At 43.9% G+C, this 21,194-nt stretch overlaps 3 protein-coding genes across 10 annotated transcripts in view; 2 read left to right on the top strand and 1 right to left on the bottom strand.

Annotated features, from left to right (window-relative positions):
- The first annotated feature begins 158 nt into the window (after positions 1–158).
- LOC125748425 (cartilage-associated protein-like) lies at positions 159–6,308 on the top strand. Of its 3 annotated transcripts, XM_049024503.1 has the most exons (9): positions 161–1,037; positions 1,493–1,642; positions 2,111–2,282; positions 3,056–3,184; positions 3,325–3,470; positions 4,026–4,109; positions 4,311–4,369; positions 4,410–4,423; positions 5,186–6,308. In XM_049024503.1, the coding sequence occupies exons 1-9, from the start codon at positions 582–584 to the stop codon at positions 5,206–5,208; spliced, it is 1,233 nt and encodes a 410-aa protein (XP_048880460.1). In that variant the 5' UTR covers positions 161–581; the 3' UTR covers positions 5,209–6,308. The 3 variants fall into 3 exon arrangements, with proteins under 3 accessions (XP_048880459.1, XP_048880460.1, XP_048880461.1); XM_049024502.1 differs by having other exon boundaries at positions 159–1,037; positions 4,311–4,423; XM_049024504.1 differs by lacking the exons at positions 4,311–4,369; positions 4,410–4,423 and having other exon boundaries at positions 167–1,037.
- A 1,076-nt stretch (positions 6,309–7,384) lies between these two features.
- Positions 7,385–16,120, top strand: LOC125748418 (DNA mismatch repair protein Mlh1-like). Its single transcript, XM_049024484.1, has 19 exons — positions 7,385–7,628; positions 8,020–8,110; positions 8,219–8,317; positions 8,666–8,739; positions 8,883–8,959; positions 9,978–10,065; positions 10,216–10,258; positions 10,358–10,446; positions 10,895–11,007; positions 11,116–11,209; positions 11,316–11,469; positions 11,561–11,937; positions 12,024–12,145; positions 12,257–12,365; positions 12,537–12,600; positions 12,761–12,925; positions 13,057–13,149; positions 14,225–14,338; positions 15,053–16,120. Exons 1-19 carry the CDS (start codon positions 7,522–7,524, stop codon positions 15,212–15,214), a joined length of 2,235 nt encoding a protein of 744 aa, XP_048880441.1. The 5' UTR covers positions 7,385–7,521; the 3' UTR covers positions 15,215–16,120.
- LOC125748417 (leucine-rich repeat flightless-interacting protein 2-like) overlaps positions 15,544–21,194 on the bottom strand; it is a 26,527-nt gene continuing 20,876 nt past the window's right edge. For 4 of the 6 annotated variants that reach the window (XM_049024477.1, XM_049024478.1, XM_049024479.1 and 1 more), the window contains 9 exons: positions 20,780–20,872; positions 20,263–20,355; positions 19,386–19,487; positions 18,670–18,802; positions 18,468–18,517; positions 18,213–18,333; positions 17,850–17,929; positions 17,456–17,560; positions 15,544–16,423 (listed from right to left, as the gene is read on the bottom strand). In XM_049024477.1, the coding sequence (XP_048880434.1) occupies positions 16,313–16,423; positions 17,456–17,560; positions 17,850–17,929; positions 18,213–18,333; positions 18,468–18,517; positions 18,670–18,802; positions 19,386–19,487; positions 20,263–20,355; positions 20,780–20,872 (888 nt within the window). In that variant the 3' untranslated portion in view covers positions 15,544–16,312. The remainder of the gene's footprint in view (positions 16,424–17,455; positions 17,561–17,849; positions 17,930–18,212; positions 18,334–18,467; positions 18,518–18,669; positions 18,803–19,385; positions 19,488–20,262; positions 20,356–20,779; positions 20,873–21,194) is intronic. The other 2 variants (XM_049024482.1, XM_049024483.1) reach the window with 1 other exon arrangement.

Raw genomic sequence — 21,194 nt, 5'->3', positions numbered from 1 at the left:
ATGAGTAACAGATAGGCCCGCTATGTTTTTGATGAGTGTGTAGTAGGAGATGGAAGACGTTCATTGTACCACTCCAAACCTTTTCTAAATAAGTGCGCAGTTTTGTGGGGATCGAATGTACAACAAAGTGAACAAATATACAGTTTATCTAACTACTTGAGTGTATGCTTTTGTACCGACTGCCGTCATTTGTAACCCATCATATGCATGAATGGTGATGCTTACAGTATATATTTTTCCATAGCCTTAGGTGTAGTGCTGCGTGGCTGCAGTTTTCAAGTTTGTTCAGCTGCTTTTTGGCAAGTCTCTACAATCAATCGTTAGACCGCTTTAGGCAACAAAATGCTTATACAAACAGTTCAAAGGAGACTGACTGGACCCATCGTGGTGCTTTTACAGTAAGGTTTCCTATTCTAAAATTGGACGGTATAATTTAAATCCACGCAATCCGGCCATTTCCGCTGCAGTCTAGCGGGGACGCCCAGTCACAAGCCCCTTCTCCCCGCCCCGTAGTCGGGCATGATCTGCTAACGGGTTGAGTAGTCGTCCTTGCCAGGGAATGTCTGTGCGAAGGATCTGAAATGGCACGAATGTCTCATTTAACTTTCGCAACGTTTCTCTACCTGTTCACCTTTTATGCTGATGCGCAATACGAGACGTATAGTTTCCGAAGTTTTCCGAGCAACGAACTTATGCCACTTGAATCCGCTTACAAATATGCGCTAGATCAATACACTAAAGAAAACTGGCAAGAATGCGTGGACTATTTGGAAGTGAGCCTGAGACTTTACCGACTATTTAAAGACAGTGAGGCTTTCTGCAATCTGAACTGTAGCTCTGTGCGATTAGACAATGAAGAGAAGTTTGAGGAGTTTCCGGAGCTCCATGCATTCGGCAATATCATGAAAAGGGCCCAGTGTTTGAAGAGGTGCAAGCACGGCTTGCCTGCTTTCCGACAGACCATGCCCAGCCGAGAGACGCTGGGGGAGTTCGAGAACCGGGAGCCCTACAAGTACCTTCAGTTCGCCTTCTTCAAAGTAAGTCGGACCTGCGTGCTTCCGATGCATAAAAAATAACTTTTAACACGGTCTTCAGAAACAACATGTGCGTCTATAAAGGGTTAATAAATATCAATACATATACAGTATATCTAATAGTTAGAGTGGACTGACGGTAAAACTAATTTAATTGACATGATAAAACTTAAATTACATGTAAACATCGTTTTCTTTGCTAGATTTTGATGGAGGAAAATTTAGGATGTTCTAAATTGACTGCTGATAAGGATTCTGTCTTACGTACAGATATTTACCACCGGGTGTTCGGTGTGTTCTGGCATAAGCGGAGTTTGATGTTTACTTGGGGGGGTTCTTGGGGACTGCATGCTGCTTACTAGATGCGTTAACGCACGTGTCTGATGCACACGTAACCTACAGTAACCACCCACAAAGTGGAGACTTGTTGTGACCTGTTGTACATGTTTTGACTTTAGTCCAACAACCTGGCAAAGGCTGTAGCTGCGGCACATACCTTCATGCTGAAGCACCCAGATGATGAGATGATGAAGAGGAACATGGACTATTACAAAAGCCTTCCAGGAGCAGAGGACCACCTTAAAGACCTAGAGGCTAAATCTTATGAGGTAAGCGGATATCTGCACACTTACTCTGTCTTAGTGACCTCTGATCTCTTAGAAAGATATTCTTTATCTTTTTATTATATTGTATCTCATAAAGGGAAATAGGCTAAATTAGTTAAATAGTAGGATTGTTAAATAGTGGATATGATTTTGTAGTGTATGGTTGTGTCAGGACTTCAAACCTTGTTTAAAAAAGGTTATCAATGTGTGCAATATGCTCATTTCGAGGTATTGATTGTCAGAACACACTGTCATTACAGTGTGTGAATAACACATCAAAGCCCATCTCATTTAAGTCTAAAATCTCTTTCAATTCCTGCTTATTACACTACTTTGCTGTGTGAGGTAGTGGTTTCTTTAAGGATGTCGGTTTCGGGTCAGTGCTGAGGGATCCTTCCTACTTCACCTGGTGGTTCTGACCAAACATCGCAGAGTTTTGTCCAACTGAGCTTGTGTCTGTTGGATCTGTAGGCACTGTTTATCCGAGCAGTGAGAGCGTTCAATGCTGGCATCTTCCGCACCTCTGTGGTGGACATGGAGCTCGCCCTGCGAGACTTCTTCACAGCTTATGACGAGTGCCTAGCTGCAGCTGAGAGTTCCAGAGATATTCAGGATTTCAAGGACTTCTATCCATCCATAGCAGGTAGCTCACCTCCCATGACCTTTACTTCTCCAAGACAATATTTTTTATTTTTTATTTTGTTCTGTGGAAGATGCAAAGATCAGAAATCCAACAATCTGTATCTCTGTCTAACCTCTGCTAATGAGTAAAAACTGAAAGAACAGAGTACCAGCGACCTAAATGAGGTTTCTCTGCATGATTGCTGGGCTCTGAGCTCTGGAGAGACTTCAAAATGGAGCTGCTGCTGCTTTGGAGTCAGAGAAGTCAACTGTGGGAGTTTGGAACAGGATAAATCTGGGATACACTGGAAATTATTCCTACCAGCTGGGTGGGAATGTCTTGGAAGCCATAGTTCCCATACTACCACCATGACCAGGAATGTAGAAATGCTAGAACCCCGATCAGAATGTCCCCCCTCTGCCCAATTTGACTTTTTGATCTTACACAATTTGATCTTACATATTCAAGGGCCCCTGTCAAGTGTTGGGCCCCATGAATATGCCAGGGTATCCATGCTCCTACTGTGGCCCCTGTAAGGTGCTGGGCCCCATGAATATGCCATGGTATCCATGCTCCTACTGTGGTCCCTGTCAAGTGCTGGGCCCCATGAATATGCCAGGGTATCCATGGCCCTCATCTGTAAATGCAGTATGGAGATGAGATTTGTGTCAGAGTGACTCTGCAGGGGATAATATGATTGGGATTTTATTAGCTGCCCAGTGGCAGTTAGTCAGTGGGACATGTGGATGTACATGCATGCGTTCTCATTGGCTGTTTCTGTCCTCCCGTTTTAGATCACTTCACAGAGGTTTTGGAGAGAAAGGTCAGGTGCGAGGGTCAGCTCACACCCGTCGTAGGCGGCTTCATCGTAGACAAGTTTGTTGCCACCATGTACCACTACCTCCAGTTTGCTTATTATAAGCGTAAGTGTTACAATTCAGTCTGTGATGCCGTGCAACGTAGCAAGAGGCCTACATGCCAAATAAGACCTTGGGATCAAGTGATGTTAAACCACCTAATAAAGCTGGTGTGCCTGACCTTCCAGCCATGTTTCTGTGTGCAGTGAATGATCTGAAGAACGCTGTGCCCTGCGCAGCCAGCTATACTCTGCTGGACCCCGGAGATGACGTCATGAAGAACAATATTGTCTACTATCAGTACCACAAGGACAAGTGGGGGCTCTCCGAGGAGGACTTCTTACCCAGAGCTGTGAGTCTGTTCTCTGTCTTTGTAAAGCACTTTGAATTACCTTGTGTCTGAATACTGCTATTTAAATAAACTTTCCTTACCTCTTTGGTGGTGCATTTTCTCTACTGGATTGGATGCTGATGTCTTGTCATCTCGTCAGTTAAGGAATTGCATCAGTTGATGGACTGAAGCTCTTACTGTTTGCTATGCTGTTACTACAGCAATTCTTTTTTCCATTTCCCTTATGAAGCCAATAATCCAGGCACAGAAATGCTGTATGTTGAGTATAGTTTAGCTCTTTGCCAGCAGAGGGCAGCATTTAACTAAATACAAGTTTTTCTTTTTGTTTGTTTTTTAACACTGTACTTACACAATGGTGTTGTACACACATCTTTTTATTTGACCCCACTTATTTTATCACAGTACTACCTGTGGTCCTGAGAAGTTGCAAAACATCAGTGACAACATCCTGATACAGGCCAATTGGAAGCCCAAGGATGCACGGTTTGAAGAAGCAGGATGGTCCTCCATGCTCCCTCAGTGTACAGGCTGACATTGCTGTCATTGCTTTCCCAGGAGGCTGTGCGATATTTTAACCAGACCAACATGCAGCTGGAGATGCTGGAGTTTTCACAAAAGCACCTGCAGGCAGATGATGAAGTAGGAAACCCTTACCTGCCATGTCTACAGATGTCATTTCACATGCATATGAGGGTCGAGATGAAAAGGCAGCAATGCTGTAGTATTTACTATTATTTGACTGTTGGTCTGTTTGACTATCTTCATATCACTGTGTCATCCTTTTTCATTTCAGTTTGCAAAGTTAGTTTTTAGGCTGCTTACTTCTCTTCTCTCCTTCAGATGTCGGTATATTCGGTGCCGGTCCCTTCAGTTTTTACCCCCATACCCATATTCGGTGCCGGTCCCTTCAGTTTTTACCCCCATACCCATATTCGGTGCGGAGCAGAAGATAGGTAGGAAGTACCCAACACAGACCACCTCTTAGTCTCTTAGTGCAGCTCCACCCCCTTTATTTGAATGTGCACAGACAATCCCAGAGTCAATTTACTGAGTTGATAACCACCATCATAGTACTGTTTGCTGATCAGGGCAATCAGGGTTAATCATCCCAGCCCCTTTGAGTTAACTCTGAGCATAGAAACTCGAATCCTAGTACACCCCACAGGTATCTTGGTTGCAGATCTTTACCATTCACAGTTCAGATACCACAAAACCAACTCTAGAATAGTTGTTTCTTTGTAATCTGATTAAGCAGAAAGCTGTACCTGACATTTGGTTGAAATGTCTTAATGAAGATCAGCTTTCAGTAGTCTGTACACAGGACACCCTCATGTATAGGTTCTACCCTAGAGACACTGAATCACACCTGTAGACTTAATGTGATTGGTCTCTTCACCCAGAACATTTAATGGGGGGGTTGTAGCTGTTATTTACTCGGTGTTAGTCTTTATAGCAGAGAGAAATACTTGATTTCCGTTTATGGTAATGTTGCTAGAATCAGGCAGCCCGTATCTCCTTTCTTTGCCATTCTGTAATTGTCCTTTTTACAGATTCCTTACCTGTGTCTTTCACATTCCATCTGTGTTCTTTCCATGTATTTTACACATTCCTCACACATTCAGTTGTAAGATATGGGTAAACAGGGCCATGCTTGTCATCATCTGATTGTACCTTGTATACATATTTTGTCCTTCTGTGCTTTGTCCCTATTCCAGATGGAGGTGCTGACGTTTCTTGATGAGCTTCTGGAGGCAGATGATAGTAGCTAGAGACAAGTCTACCACAAACACATACCCAGCACTCTGATTTCTGCTTGCATTGTTGGCAGTTGGAGGGTAGCTTACATTTGCGTCCTCCAGTGTTGTCGCTATCATAAACACCATCCTTCTTTTTATCCTGATTTTTTGTATATGCTTCATCACACCACGTTGTTTTGGTGGTTCTTCAAGTCTTCCCTCACTGGCCCCCATCGACAACTGATTGTTATTGTCGACCCTTTCCAAAGGAATGGTACTTCATCGACAGAACCTCTGACCTAAAGACTAAAGACTTCCTCAGAGATATCGCTCGTCCAACTCCCCTCGTGACATTAAAATGCGCAGTGAAGTCGGTGTTATCCATGACTCGGTATCATTCATTCCAGAAAGAGTGAGCAAATATGGCTGTTACCAAGCAGAAAGTGGCAATGGCATGAAAGGAAATGACCGCTTTTGGCCTGTTGTGTTTTATGTATGGAATCTGGAATTCCACATTGTTACATTGTAATTGCTCGGAATGTGAATTTTGTACCATCACATGGAATTTTCGTCCATAGATCGGTTCTAGTTTCATGCGACTAGTCGTCATTTGTCGGTGTTGTTTTTGCTTACCTGTCTACACTGTGAATTTGTCATGGTTTCGGTTTTTGCCACCATCTATGATGCCTTGAAGATCCATGCCGAAGGTAAGACCTAGTCCCCGCTGTGCCCTTGGGCTGGTGCTTCTCAGGCCAGACTGCCATGTTTGGTGCTTTGTTTTTGGATAATATCTCTGTTGAATCCCACCTACCATACATACATGGACTTTCATCTACCTGCAGTTTGCTAAACGTGTCCATAGTAATAGAAGTACATTATTCCTTTGAATTTGTGATAAATCACACATTTTAGGATGAGGAAAAGTTGAACAAAATTTTATTTACTTATTTATTTTTTATAATTAGTTTTTGCAATCAGTTTCAGGAACAGAAGTTGCTGTTTTACCCTAGAAGAGTGCAGACTGACAATCTAAGTATTCATTGTGTTTGTGAAAAGTGTATAACTGTTGGTAGGAGAAATAAAAGTTCATACTGAGAATTTATTCCCGCTGTGTGCTCCCCCCACCCCCCATTGTCGTTAGTAGTTTGTAGCCTCTTTGGTTTGCGTGCTGTCAGCTGGTTTCTCCTTTCATCCGTCATGTAGGACGGTGTCCTCCTCTCAGATCCGCCTGTGGCCCGTAGACACCACTATGGACATGCGGGAGGAACCACAGCTCTCTGTTCAAATCATACTTACCGCTTTTTCTTTTAGAAGTAATTTGATATACATCATGCAAAGTTGGCTTCCTAACAGACTGTCGCATAGTCCTGTTCAGTGTCTTGGATTCTGTCCATCAGGCTTCCAAAATGGTCCGATAATGACATTGTCCTGCTGAGTTCATCAATTTTGTCTTTGATGCTAATAAGTCTGTCAGGCACTGTAGATTCACTATATACATGTACATAGCTAATGGCTGTTCCTGTGTGTGTGTATGTGTGTGTATGTGTGTGTGTGTGTGTGTGTGTGTGTGTGTGTGTGTGTGTGTGTCCATCCAGACATACGTAGATGAGATCACGCAGCAAAATGTACCAGGATGGGACCAGGACAACACTGATAAGGAATTTGCAGGAGAGGGTGACTATGAGGAGGGCATCTTTGCTTCTCATTGGTGGGAACAGCAGCCCAGGCAGAGAGGGGATCTAGGAAAATAACCACTGACTTAATGAAGGAATGCCCAGGAGAGACGCAGTTTTATAATCAGATTGACTGTTTTTCACCCCTATGTCCTTGATCAAAATGAGTGGTTAGAAAATGAGTTGATGGACTAGTGGTTTTCTTCACATTCAACTGATTAAGGTAAAGAAGCCTAGGGGCCCACACAACCCATAATCCGTCCCTGCATACCATGAGTTACACCCAGGGGCGCCGCTAAGGGGGGGAAAGTTGGGACAATTCTAAGGGCCCACGCCCTTTAGGGGCCCCCAGAGATCTGAATGGGTGTGGTAGGGGGGCCCAACCTCATATTTTGTCATAGGGCCCAAAATTGCTAGCGGCGCCCCTGGTTACACCGAACGACAGGCTTCAATGGGTTAAGAAACAGAAAGACTGCAGCCAATGGAGCGGCGTGTCCGCACCCCGCTCGCTTGTGCTTCGCGGTGGGCGGGACTGGCGCGCGCTGTCAGCCATAGTCGCGCGGCGGGCTGTGTTAGCCTGAATTAGCCGACTAGGAGTGGGTACCGCAGCTCCCCGCATCACTGGACCGGTCCACCCGAAATATGGCTGGTGTTATCCGAAGGCTAGACGAAACCGTGGTGAATCGCATTGCGGCCGGTGAAGTCATTCAGCGACCCGCCAATGCTATTAAAGAAATGATAGAAAACTGGTAAGAAACTGAGCTACTTGGCTAACGGCTACTAGTGATATTTCTCTGGTAATCATTCGGTGATGTAGGTACAAATGGTGTATACATAAATAAGTTCATTTTTTCGGTATTCTGAATTCTTATCGAACAGCTAGCTGTTTTATACGGCGTTTTACCCTCCCATTTGCAATATATATTATGATTTATCCCAATTAAATACTTTTACGAAAGAATAATTCTGACCACTCTTAGGGTGGACGAAGTGAAGTACGAAGCGAGTATGAAGCAGACGTTTATAATTTAACCCCTTTCCATCATGTCTTTTGTAAAACATTGTTTACAAGCGTTCCCACGTACCTGCATAACGTGGATAGCGTTATTACAAATCATGCTTAAAAAAACTTACCTACAGTTTAGATGCGAAGTCAACCAGTATTCAGGTGACTGTGAAGGAAGGAGGACTGAAGCTTATCCAGATTCAGGACAATGGGACAGGCATCAGGGTGAGAGCCAAGCGGTCTGCATTTAATTCGTACGTAGTGCAGTAAAGTAATACATGACAGTGCTGCCTAACATATGTTGTTGTGATGTTCTGTATGCCTGCACTGTAGAAAGAGGACATGGAAATAGTATGTGAGAGGTTTACAACAAGTAAACTTCAGAAGTTTGAAGACCTCACAGCCATCAGCACATATGGATTCAGAGGGGAGGTCAGTGTCATAGCACAGTGTGTGTTATTCAGACTGCTTCATCATCTTCACATATGTGTACAATCACAGGCCAAAATAAGATGTTTAAATTTCTATTGTTATTGTGAACTTTGTTACTACTGTTTCAATATAACAACCTGCTGACAATGAAAATGGTTGCCAATCTGCATTCAGCTGTAATTTTTTTGTTGTTTTCAGTCATCCTACTTAATATTTCTTTCTTAAACCACTAAATATGAACTAGAAAAGCGATTGTCATGGTTGTTTTCTAATAACTCTCATCTGTGTTGCTTAACGTTAGTTAACTTGGAATGAGCTTTTGAAATTACTCTCATCTGTGCTTTGCAGGCCTTAGCCAGTATAAGTCATGTAGCTCATGTGACTATAACAACGAAAACAGCTGATGGGAAGTGTGCCTACAGGTAAGCAAGTGTTTAACGTAAGGCCAGGGTAGTTGGCATTCCGTGCCAATGCCTACAGGTGAGCCAGTGTTTAACGTAACGCTGTGGTAGCTGGTGGTCCGTGCCAACAGCAGCCAGCCTCAGTGTTCTCTCTCCCCCCTCAGAGCCAGTTACAGCGATGGGAAGCTAAAGGCGCCTCCCAAACCCTGTGCAGGAAATCAGGGGACCCAGATCACTGTAGGTACCATGGAGGGCACAGATTTGCCGAGGGGAAAAAATTGCTTTGTGGTGTCACTTAAGTTTGTTAAGCACCCAGACAGAGTCCTCTGCATGGGACAGTAAACCCGTAGTCTGGCTGACACGGAGACACGGAGCGGGGTGACATGAGGTGTTGTAAAAAGAGTCCACTTCCTGTACCCGGATGGCAGGCACAGATGACATGGGGTTCTGTAATGTTTGGCGCGCAATATGACGATCCTCCCATGGTGTGGTCTGTCTTGGGCGGCCAGAACCTTGCCCATTGGTTCCAAGATCAGGTGACTGTGACATCTGCATGCCACACATGCCGGGCAGTTGCACGATACGACCACCCAGCCTCATGCAAACCCACAATGCCCCCCTATCAAACTCCGTGAAGTGCTGGTAATGGTGTCTAATGTGTTTATGAGGCATCCTCTGTGTCTGGTGACTAAATGCTCCAACTCCTTGCAAACAATCATTTACATACCCAAATCATTTACCCATCGCTGGTCCACACGTTTACCAAATTACATCCAAATCAGACCGTTACATCTGGGTGCTTAACTTTTTTGTCACTGAGTGTAATTTGTGAGCCCTGCTTCTTCTGATACAAGACTCCTGTTTTCTTTGTTTTACAGGGTTTTTAACAGTGTATTGCAGTTATACCACTGTCTGAGAATTTATAGACAAATTAGCAACAACACTAATTATTGTACTTTTGCAATGTGACAGAATATTATATCAATTGTTGTGATACTGTGCATCTGTAGTACTGACTGAACAGATTGATTATTTATCTTTTACTATTGTGGCCGATGACAGAAGACTGAGAAATAACCTGGTCATTCATTTACATTATGATAGAATAACTGTCACATATAAATGAAGCTGTTGAGGGTCTCCTTCATTGGGTGTGGGACTAGTGAGGAATGTTTGGGGAAGTGACGAAGTATTGGAGAGCATCATTCTGCTACCTGCTGATGTACAGGAAGTATACCTGTGTGTACCTCTGCAGGTAGAAGATCTGTTCTACAATGTGTCCACGCGCAGGAAGGCCTTAAGGAGTCCAAGTGAGGAGTATAGCAAAATTGTGGAGGTGGTAAGCAGGTGAGGGGATGGTGTGGCGTGCTACCTGTCTGTAGGCCATCTCCAAGCTGCGGGGCTGCAGAAGTTTCTAGAGGCTCGCATGTGAAATTTTGAAACCTAATTAATAAAATACTTGATGAACTAATGCTAAGGTCTTGAAATGTTTTACAGGTATGCTATTCACAATTCAGGAAAGAGCTTTTCAGTTAAAAAGGTATGCATACTCATTTATATGGAGTGGGGAACCTCCTGTTTAGTCGAGTAGGAAGTTGTGGTTAATTCTGATGGTGATTCTGAATCTGTACCCTGTCAGCAAGGGGAGACCATGGCAGATGTGAGGACGCTGCCCAACGCCTCAACGGTGGACAACATACGGTCCGTGTTTGGCAACACGGTGAGCAGGTGCTGCCCCCTACGCCTTTGCCTCTTGCCCTGTTTGTATTTGCATATTGAGCGAAGTATGGGAAGTAAATGTATTGGCTATCCAGTTGGTTGTTGTGGTCCCCCCATGGCAGAGCCAGACAGTTTTGCCTAGTTTCTCCCCATTGTTCTTGTAATTTGGGTTGTGGGACACAGATGTTCTGCTGTTGCGTCTGGAGCTGGGCTGTGAGTAGTTTGAAGACTGTAAGTAGTTCTTCAAAAGATATTACCCAGTCATGTAAGACTGCAGCCTCTTCTTTGTGGTGCCTTCTGACCTCCATATTTACATTGTCAACACGCCATTGCAGCGAGCAGCCCAACATTCTGGCCACCAAACACTGGTTTTAGAAAAAACAAGAATACATTAAATCTAGAACACAGCATCGCAACAATAAACTGTTGATGAGTGTGTGTCGTGCTCTGTGAACAGAGAGCTGATCGAAGTGGGCTGTGAAGATCTGAAATTGAGCTTCAAGGTGAAGGGTTACATCTCCAATGCCAACTACTCAGTCAAGAAGTGCATCTTTTTACTCTTTATTAACCGTACGTATCACAGACAAGTTCAGGTGGGAGATCTGTTTGCATGAGACTGTGTTGCCTGTGTATGTTACTGCACTGACTGTGAGTGTTTGTTTATTATTGGTATCACAGACCGTTTGGTAGAGTCCAGCGCTCTGAAAAAAGCCATAGAGACTGTCTATGCTGCCTACCTTCCCAAGAACACACACCCTTTCCTTTACCTCAGGTAACACGAATAGAGTTAGCTCGGCTTTCAAGCTCTTAAGAGGTGCTGAGCAAGTGGCTAAGCACGACTTCCCGTTCCCTCACTTCCCACTGCCATGTCAATTCAGTCTAGAGATCACCCCGCAGAACGTCGACGTCAACGTTCACCCCACCAAACATGAGGTCCATTTTCTTCACGAAGACGCCATCATTGAGAGCATCCAAAGGCACCTGGAGGCCAAACTGTTGGGCTCCAACTCTTCACGTACCTATTTTACGCAGGTACTGTCTTCGTCCAGCTAGTGTGGCACATTGTAATGGTAACATCATATTTTTACATAGTTAGATTTACCTCCTTATTTCTATGATGCAGACTCTGCTCCCAGGACTTTCTGGTTCCTCTGGTGGAGATGTCGTACCCTCCTCCAGTTCTGTGCCAGACTCCAGCCAGCGCATCTACGCTCAGCACATGGTGCGGACTGACTGCCGTGCCCAAAAGTTAGATGCGTTTCTGCAGCCCAGCGTGCGGACGGAGCAGCCCAGCGAGCGGACGGAGCAGCCCAGCGAGCGGACGGAGCAGCCCAGCGAGCGGACGGAGCCATCCAGCACTGAGGTCCAGTCAGAGAGTCCAGACCAGCAGCAAGAGGATATTGAGGATGCAGCACTGCTGACTGCCCTGGCGCAGGAGGAGGCCAGCATCTCAGCAGACATCCAGGGATGTAGTACTCCTCTTTCAGACCTCTCCACTAGGTAAGGCTCTGTGGAGCTCTCTCATTGCTCTAGGTGTGTGTCCACGAGGATTGCAGTCCCTCGAGGATCCTTTTCATCTCTTCCAGAAAGCGCCCTCGAGAGGGGTCTGAACACGAGCCGTGCCCCGCTGCTGCTCCCCACAGACGTATTATCAAGCTCACCAGCATTAAGGAGCTGCGAGCCCAAATAAGCGAGCTGTCTCACACAGGTGACTGGCTCCACTGCTACTACGTGGCCAATGCGAATGCTGCATTCAGCTTACTTACCGGATACAGTTGAACATAACATGACTGTGATCCCTTGCACTTGTCATCCCCAGGCCTGCAGGAAATGCTACAGAACCATACCTTCGTTGGCTGTGTCACTCCTCAGTGGTCCCTGATCCAGCACCAGACTAAACTGTACCTGCTAGACACCACCAAGTTCAGGTCAGTATTGTTGTAAGAAATCCTCTTTATTTATATTCATAATTAAAATGATTTTTGTCCCATTGAGTAATGGTTTCCCTTTAATTTAATATAGAGGGTGCAGCATGGTGGCAGCCTAATTAGACTGTTATAATGCCTTCCAATCTCACACACACCCTTTTGCTCTCCTAGCCGGGAGCTCTTTTACCAGATTCTGATCTACGACTTTGGGAACTTCGGTGTTTTGCGACTGTCTGTAAGTCATATGTAAAATTTCCTCCCTGTCTCAAAATCAATGATGTTAATGTTTTGCTAGTGCATTTTTTTTATAAAGCATAGGCTATGACTGTATGAAGTCATGTATTCAGTTGCGGGGTAGCCAGCTTTGCAGCCAAACGCTGTGCGTTGATTGGTAGAACCCGGCACCCCTTTACGACCTGGCAATGCTGGCACTGGAGATGGAGGAGAGTGGTTGGTCAGAGGAGGATGGACCTAAGGAAGGTTTGGCCCAGTACATTGTGGAATTCCTGCAGAAGAAGTCAGAGATGCTAGAGGACTACTTCTCCATGGAAGTAGACCAGGTGAGCTAACGTGCTGTTTGCCATAGAATGAGTCAGGTAATGCTTACTTATTCTCTCTGCTGAGTTTCCCCTCAGCTGGAGAGTCTCTTAGTGCTGATGTCTCTCTCTGACCGCTGACGCTGGTCCCCCAGGATGGCAATCTGGTTGGACTGCCACTGCTGCTGGATGGCTACATCCCTGCCATGGAAGGGCTGCCCATGTTTGTGCTGCGTCTGGCCACCGAGGTGAGCAGGATGGGGTGTTTTGCCATATCAATCCTACATAACCCGTTGTGGATATCTGATAGTGACTAACCAATGGTCATCGCCTTTGTAGGAGAAGTAGGCTTAAGCTACGGACAAAACAAGATTTATGGAGGGTTTATGATTTGCCTTTCAGTTCAGCCTTCTAGGTTGTTTCTGGCACAGTTAAAATAAAACACACATAAGGCTATTATAGTGCAGCGTTTCATAAGCATTATTCATTGCAGTAATAGTGTATTCGCCATTCTTTTAAGTTGTGAAGTTTGAGACATGACCGATTTCTATCTTCCTATCAGTAGCCAGAATGTCATTCGTTCAAGTTCAGCTTCCTAGAGACCATTTCAAACTTCCCAACTTGTGTGGATGGTCAAACAAGACAAACTCTTCCAGTAACACTATACTTGAGAGAGCACAAATACTTACTAGTAACTCGGTTACTAATGAACTACAATTCATGAACAAGTATAATAACTACTTAAGACATGTCATGATTCATTAACGTTGATGAACAAACATGAGATCAGTAGTTCACAAATATTTACTTAACTTGGGATAAAACATGCATCACAATTCATCAATGATGAACAAACATGGGGTCAGTATGTAGTAGACTTAGTTTGTAGTTAATACATAAGTAATAGAATAATATTACATTATTTGTTACTGCTCTTACCATGTTAATTCCCTTTTAAGGTAGGGAAATTGCTGACAAACTTTGTGCATGGTTTGCATCTAAAGAAAACAGCAACACCTAATTAATGTTCACCTGTTACTTGATCTAAAGCGACCATCCATACTTCTGTGGTATTGTAATCATGTGTTTTTTTCAGTTATGTCCCAGCCCTAATCCTCGCGCCTCGTTTTCTCAAGCATTTTTAGTTCAAAATTTAACTGCTGTCCACCATTCTGTACACTGCTCTGCTATTCTGCTCACTGCCCCCTGCGCATGACCAGACTCCTAGCATTTGTCTCTGCACACCAGGATTCACATAACTCTTGATCCCTGTTTACATGCTCTTTATAGAATTACTGGATAATGAAGTGTGTTTGCACGCAGGTGAACTGGGAGGATGAGAAAGAGTGCTTCGGGGACTTCAGTCGCGAATGCAGCACATTCTACTCCATCAGAAAGCAGTATACCATGGAGGATGTGACGGGGGTGGAACCTAAGGTAGGCCCTTCCCTTGATATTGACTCACTTCTTGTTCAACCCATAGTCAGTCTACCACTTTAAGTTCATCATTCTGATCCCAGTTCAGGAAGTAGATGATAAGCCCTTAGGTTGTTAGTCACCCAGTCATTTCTTTATAATGACCAGGGAGGGCAACCTCTTTGGAGGAACTGGAGCAATTCAGATTAGTGCAGGTGTAGCTATGGTTTGTAACTTGTTCTATGTAAAATACTATGCAAGAGTTTTAGGCAGTCAAAGAAAATGTTTAAGCATATTTACCTTGGTAGCAATTTTTATATTTCCTCCAAAAAATTAACATATGCAAATTAACAGTAACCATAAAAAATAAGCAAGAATGAATCTAAAAAAACTGACTGATGATATGTTGGATGGCTAGATAAACTGCACTTTAGTTCCAAAACTTCTCCTTAGGGGCACCTCAGCCATTCTATGTATTCATTCAATTTCCTCAACCATTCTGTTAATACCCCAACTGAGATATTTGGCTAATCAACTTGATTTGTTAAACAAGGTGGGGTAAAAAATCCATGGGTGTATTGGACTGTTGCTGCAAGTACTGTGGTGACTTTAGGAGAGGTTTTGACAGGCATCATAGTTTCACACCAGCATGAATGCCATTTAAGCATCTTCTGTGACTGCTGAAGATTTTTGCGCAGTGCTGTATCTGTTGACTCAAGGACCAATCCATTGCAGCCAGAGGATCAGGTTGGGTCGTCGTGGAGGTGGACTGTGGAGCACCTGCTCTTCAAATCCTTCAGGACGCATCTCAGCCCCCCACAGCACTTCAGTCAGGATGGCAGTGTGCTGCAGATTGCCAACCTGCCAGACCTCTACAAGGTGTTTGAGAGATGCTAATCTGGAATGCTGAAGGAAAAAGAAAAAAACTCGGAGATATCTGCAAGTGTTTATTTTTCTTTAACTTGACAATAAAAATGTTTGATAATTCCTACAAACCTACGCAAAAGCATGTGTTGAAGTGAGTGTTGACTGATTCGAGATGCAGTTTTGATGTAAAACCATCTGAGTGAAGGAGGGCAGTGGAGTAACTGAGCCCCGAAGTCATGCACCCTTCTGGGAATGGATTTTCCTGTCTCTACTGGGATGCAGAACAGCAACTCATCAACAAATATCCGGAAGAGTGAGGTATCCACTGAATTTCTGTGGTGTGGAAAGAACGGACTCCATTTGCATTAGAAAGTGTACTTTTAATGTTGTAGCTGCCCCAGTCACAATCACTGTGGTCCTGAGACTGAAAATCCACTTGTTTCCCAAGCAGCAAAGATAGTTTGAAAAAGTACAGCATGTTTTCTTTTGTCGTTCTTTGCACCTCAAGTACTGACAACCTGTCTTTAAACAAATCCAATGTGCCAAAATCCATGCAAGAACATCAACCCCATATATACACGTCATGTACAGTTGTTCTAAGAAATAATTTTAAATATTGCTCAATTCCTCACCAATGGAAACTCAATATATTGTTATTTGATTCTACATATGTTTAAAACCTAAGTGCACCCTACTGAAATACATTAATCTGTACCAGAAATAACAATCCTTTGTTTCATCCTTAGTGTAGAAACGCGTGGCTCCGTGTAGAAGGCACTTGGTGGCTGGAGGCTGCTGCAGGCCATTTGGGGCCAGACTCATGCAACTTATCAAAAAACTAGTTAAGCACCCAGCTGGAAACACAAAATCGTGGTGAGTAACATGATGTGTAAAGCTTTCAGGGAAAGGAAAAAAAAAAAAAAAAAAGCTCAAAAATCTGAATGAACGCATTGTGACCCCCTCTCCTTTCTCCCCTGTCTCTGGGGCTGGGTGGGAGTTTGCAAGCCAATGGTTCTCATTCATAGACGCAGGATCGGCAGAGCAGTGCATTGTTGTTACAAAGAACGCCTTGGGCTGCTCCCATTGGTGCAGGGGTGGAATTAGTGGGCAGGGCTGCCCAATCCAGGCTTACTGTTGGGACAGCATTGCGGTACGGTTGGCTTTCATCTTCTCCAGCCGTTTTACTAGATGGCTGTTTGTCATCTCCATTTCCTCTATCTTGTCCAAGGCTGTCCGGAGCTGGAGGTGGAGGTACAAATGACACTTACAACGCAGGTCTGCCCAGTTCTTTTAACTTACCGCTGTTTGTCCCAAACTTCTGAAGTTTAACCTGTTAATGGAGTTCAAGCTTTGAGAGTGTTTCTGAAAGATACTTACAGTAGCTTAAAACGAGGCAGAAACAGACTATAAGTAAAAGGAACATTTAACTAGCTCTTATTTGCACAGATGAAGGATTTAAGGACATTTGTAAGCATGTCACATTCTGACATGATGGGCCAATCGTGTCTATTTATCAGAGGTTGGCTGGTACAAAAGTAGGGCTGCCATTAATGACTTTCTGTGGGTTAATCTATCGACTGTTTTGCTGATTGGTCGATTCATCTAAACGATTAATTTTCCTCCAGAAAATCAAATAGTTTAGGCTAATTTTATTTTGACAACAAACTGCATGCCACTGCACGGCTTTAGATAATGGACACTGGCTTTTCACACTATACGGACATTTTTGCCCACAGTTCGATAAGCAGATTAGTAGCACTTCATGGCTTTAATAAGTGTATTTAGCAGCTACAAGGACAAAAAAAAATAATTCAAATTTACCATTGGTATGGAGAACTTTTAGATAATAATAGAGAACACTTATGGTGCTTTTGCTTATTGTGGCGATCCAGAATAGTGCCTGTGTGTTCCCTCTTCAGGTGCTTATGCATAGCGTTATGACCGTATGATTGGCATTGAACTTTGCACTGTATAAAACCACCTTTTTGTTTAGCGATATAAGAGTACTCCTATAATTACATAATGATCTTGGAGGAAAACATTTGTTATAATGAACTGAAGCGTTTTAGAAATTAATGATAAATTAAATTAAAATAATTTTAAAAAACTGCGTCGATTTCAAATATTGATGTCGACTGATTTTCAGTGTCGACATCATCGACTACGTCGACTAATCGCGGCAGCCCTATACAAAAGATTTTGTAAACCCCACTAGTGGTGGCGGTTGGTATGAGTGGTCCACGTCTGCTTGTGAGTGTGCCTGCCCAGTACCTCTCTTTGAAGCTTCCTCTTTTCGACTTTGAGCTCATCCTCAATTTTCTCAGAGTTGTCTGCAGCTACTTTGTATCTGGACACTTGTCCTTCAAGTCTGTTGATCTGAAAGAGAGAGCTTCCGTTAACAGCATGATGCATATCAGAGTTACTAAGGGATTTTTATCTTGTGGGGATGGGTGGAGTGTCTGTGCCTAAATCATAGTTCAGAGGACTAAGTCTCCATGACGAATTTAACGCTGAGTACTACAGTACTATTTAGTGGTTAAGGATGTTGAGGATGATCACTCAAGGTTCCAACGGGGTACTGATACTTCATTGAGGGTTAAGTACATCAAATAGCATTAAGCACTATGTGATAGTACCAAACAGTATTCCTGATAGATGTAATTACATTTTGTTCCATCGTTGCCATTTCCTGTTCTGCTTTTGAGAGTTTGAACTTGTATTCACTTATTTGTCGATTGGCATCTCCTGTTGGAAGATAAAATGGTAAAATCAGCAGTATGAGTAGGATTGTTTCCTTAGTTCTGCATAAGCTATAGTGACAGATTTGAATAACATGAACAAGTGCAGCAAAATGAGTCATTAACCCTTTGTACGCTGGAATATTTGAATAAACTGGGGAACTATAAACTTGACCAGCTAGAATGTGAACACCACCAAAGCACCACACATTCTACACATGTGTTTGTACATATATGACACAATGGCAGGACCGCATAGGATTCATCTTATGCATTTAGGAGAAACTAACTTTGCATCTCAATGAAGTGCAAGTCAGTCCCGTTCTCCAGCCGCTCGCTGTCTGTGAAGACGCTCTCCATCTTTGTGCTCTTTTGCCTTTCCTCGTCCAGCTGCATCTTTAGCTTCCTGATCTGAGACAGGAAGAAATGCAGATTACCAAATGCACACTCTAATTTTACCAAACGAACATACAGCTGTTTGTGGGAAATGCTCATTCCTAACAAACTTCATACACACAACATGTGTGACGCGGGTTAACTTGTACCTGAGCCAGGAGCTCCTCTTTTTCATCTGCTAGCTTACGTAGCCTAACATCTGAAACAGAGTAAACAAGACACATGATCCGGGAGCAGTCATGCTCAGTGAGAGTGAGTCAGTGGGATGAAACAGTTCATGGGTGAATTATTGAGCAAAAGACCAAGTTAGAAAGGGGAAATTGCCAGGTGGAGCACATAACTCAGCCTTACCTAATGGGCCCTCTCCTGCAGATTCGAGCACTTGGGCCGTCTCCTGTGTAACCACAGCGATGCCCCCCCCCACAGGCTCATGGCTGACATCTCCATTAGGGGTGCTCTCTGGGAGGACCACCAACCCGTGTTTCTGTGGAAATCATATTTGGTGGGTAACCTGAGCACTTACTCAGCAGCACAGAAGACATGTAATCGGTACTCTAGTCCACCACGGAGCATACTGGTCACCAGCATAATTGGGAAACCGTTACATTTACGCCGTCACCCCAACTTTTTACACAGTGTGTACACAAAACCAGTCTGCATCTTATCATTTAATACCCACGTACTGCTCAGTGACCTACAAACTCAGTTCATCTTCCAAATTGCATCAAAATACCACCAGACAGGAGTACATTATAAATATACATTCATAAACTGTATGACTATGACTATGCTGTAAGCATCACAAAAACTAGCACAGACACCGAAGTTATACAACATTTGCTGTTTGACACCTCTGGCTTTGGTATTGAGGAATGAAATGTGCAGCATCTGAGCACCGAGCTGGTGTTCTGTATAACTAAACAAGGTGCCAGGTCCAGTGACTGGTCTTCAGCAGGGCAACATGATCCCACTAAAGACAGCGGCTTCTGGGGGTAAATTAAGCACCCTGGTAGTCATTGGAGTCACCATCTCCATGACCACTGGCCTTGCCAGTTTCGGCAACCTACCTCTGCTGGCTTCGACTTCCCCTTGAGGTCAGCCAGCTCATCTTTGAGCTCATCCCTCTCACTCCTAATGCAGTCAAAGTACTCCTTCTGTCTCTCCAGTGCCTGGCCACCAGGGGGCGCACAACCACCACAGAGGAACAGGAAAGAAAAGGCACAGGAGGAAGAGCAGAGAAAGCAGCGTGCATGTGGGAGTATGAGAGAGTGAGACTGGAGGCAGCGCATGCAGACACACACATCATCCCAGCAAGACCAATAAAAACTACTGATTAACAGGTACAGCTAAGGCCCAGACTAGTTCAGTGTTTCCTTTGGTAGCCAGCAGGAGCAAAACTATGAAGTGTCTCATTCCACAGAAAACCAGCATGCTGTACAGCATTAACGTATAGCCACACTACACTATTACCCTGGTTCTTAACCTAAACCAAGTGTCATACTCTATACAGTGTAAAGACGGTCATTTTGCTGTCCATGACATTTACCGTCATTTAAATGCTACCAGCAAATCATTTATGCACCAATCTAAACTTTATTATTAAGTTTAAAGGGCTTTTTAAAAAGCCCTCTATATTTGTCCTCAATATTGTACTTTTGCACATGGTTTAAGGAGAGTCACAGTCTCTCAGCTAACTGACCCATGGAAGGGACATTTGGGAAAGAAACAGTCATTTAAAACATGCATCTTCAGACTCAGCCATCCACATGCTGACACTCCAGGCAGTGCAGTGTCGGCCCACAGTGGCCTGTGTATGGAGTGCAAGTGTATGTTTCACCATTGGCATGAGTTCCTGTATGTTCAACAAAGAGGAAGGTCTCGTCCATGTGAGAGATGGAGACTAGCTGGCCAAGGTACCACAGTGCCCCCTGCATGACTGCCTACCCCAATCTTTCTGTCCTTCCAGTTAATGGTTTCCTGCAGGTCAAACACTTCCCTGGTGAGGGAGTCTAACTTTTGCTGGATTCGCTGTTTCTCCTGTGGGATGGGCAGGGCAAGATGGGGAGGGATGAGTAGCGACAGACAGAGTGAGACAAGAATGGGATGAACAGCGAAAGACAAAGAGCTAGATGGAAGAATGTAGGAGAAGAGCACACATTGCCCTGGTTGCTGGGTGACAACAAAGTAGTCATCTCAGCTTAGAAGTTCTGCAGTACTCTGTCCACCTGACCACTACTCGCTCCTATAGTGGAGCTGCACAGATAGACAAGGATGGACAGCATCACCGGGAATGTGTGAAAGCCAACTCCTGTTACATTCAGCTGTACACGTTCACCTATCTATGTTTTAATGAACCCAACCCTGACATACCCTCCTGTTTCAAGGATGAAATGCTGGGCAGCAACATTCCTGAGGAGGGAGGGAGGGTCATAAAGGTCAAGTTCCTCAATGGTTATCTTACCTCAATAAGTTCATCTCTCTGCCGGATACCCTCCTTGAGTTCATCCTGCTTATGCAGTAAGACTGTACATGTGTGCTTCTGTCTTTCAAGCTCCTGAAACAAAAAAATATCAAAAGGTAACCAAATGAAATGGCAGCAATATGAAGAGCTGCTACTGATACCTTTAACAAAACGTGAAAAAATGAGTTATGGCAATTATGATTGAGTTACAGTAGCGGCCAACAATATTTGCACCCCTGCGTTTTTTTCAGATAATGCACAAATTCTTTCGGAAATGCTTCAGTGTTACCATATTTCCTTTATTTGAACTGAAAAAAAACTAGCAAAAACAGCAAATCTAATTTTTACATGAATTTCCTCAGAAGCACCACCTACAGGCAAACACTTGAATAAAACTTAACCCTTTGTCTAGAAA

The sequence above is a fragment of the Brienomyrus brachyistius genome, chromosome 9, assembly GCF_023856365.1.
Source record: "Brienomyrus brachyistius isolate T26 chromosome 9, BBRACH_0.4, whole genome shotgun sequence".
Classification (NCBI taxonomy): Eukaryota; Metazoa; Chordata; class Actinopteri; order Osteoglossiformes; family Mormyridae; genus Brienomyrus; species Brienomyrus brachyistius.
The sequence above is the reverse complement of the archived record's forward strand: the minus strand, read 5'-3'. Positions and strand labels throughout refer to the sequence as shown.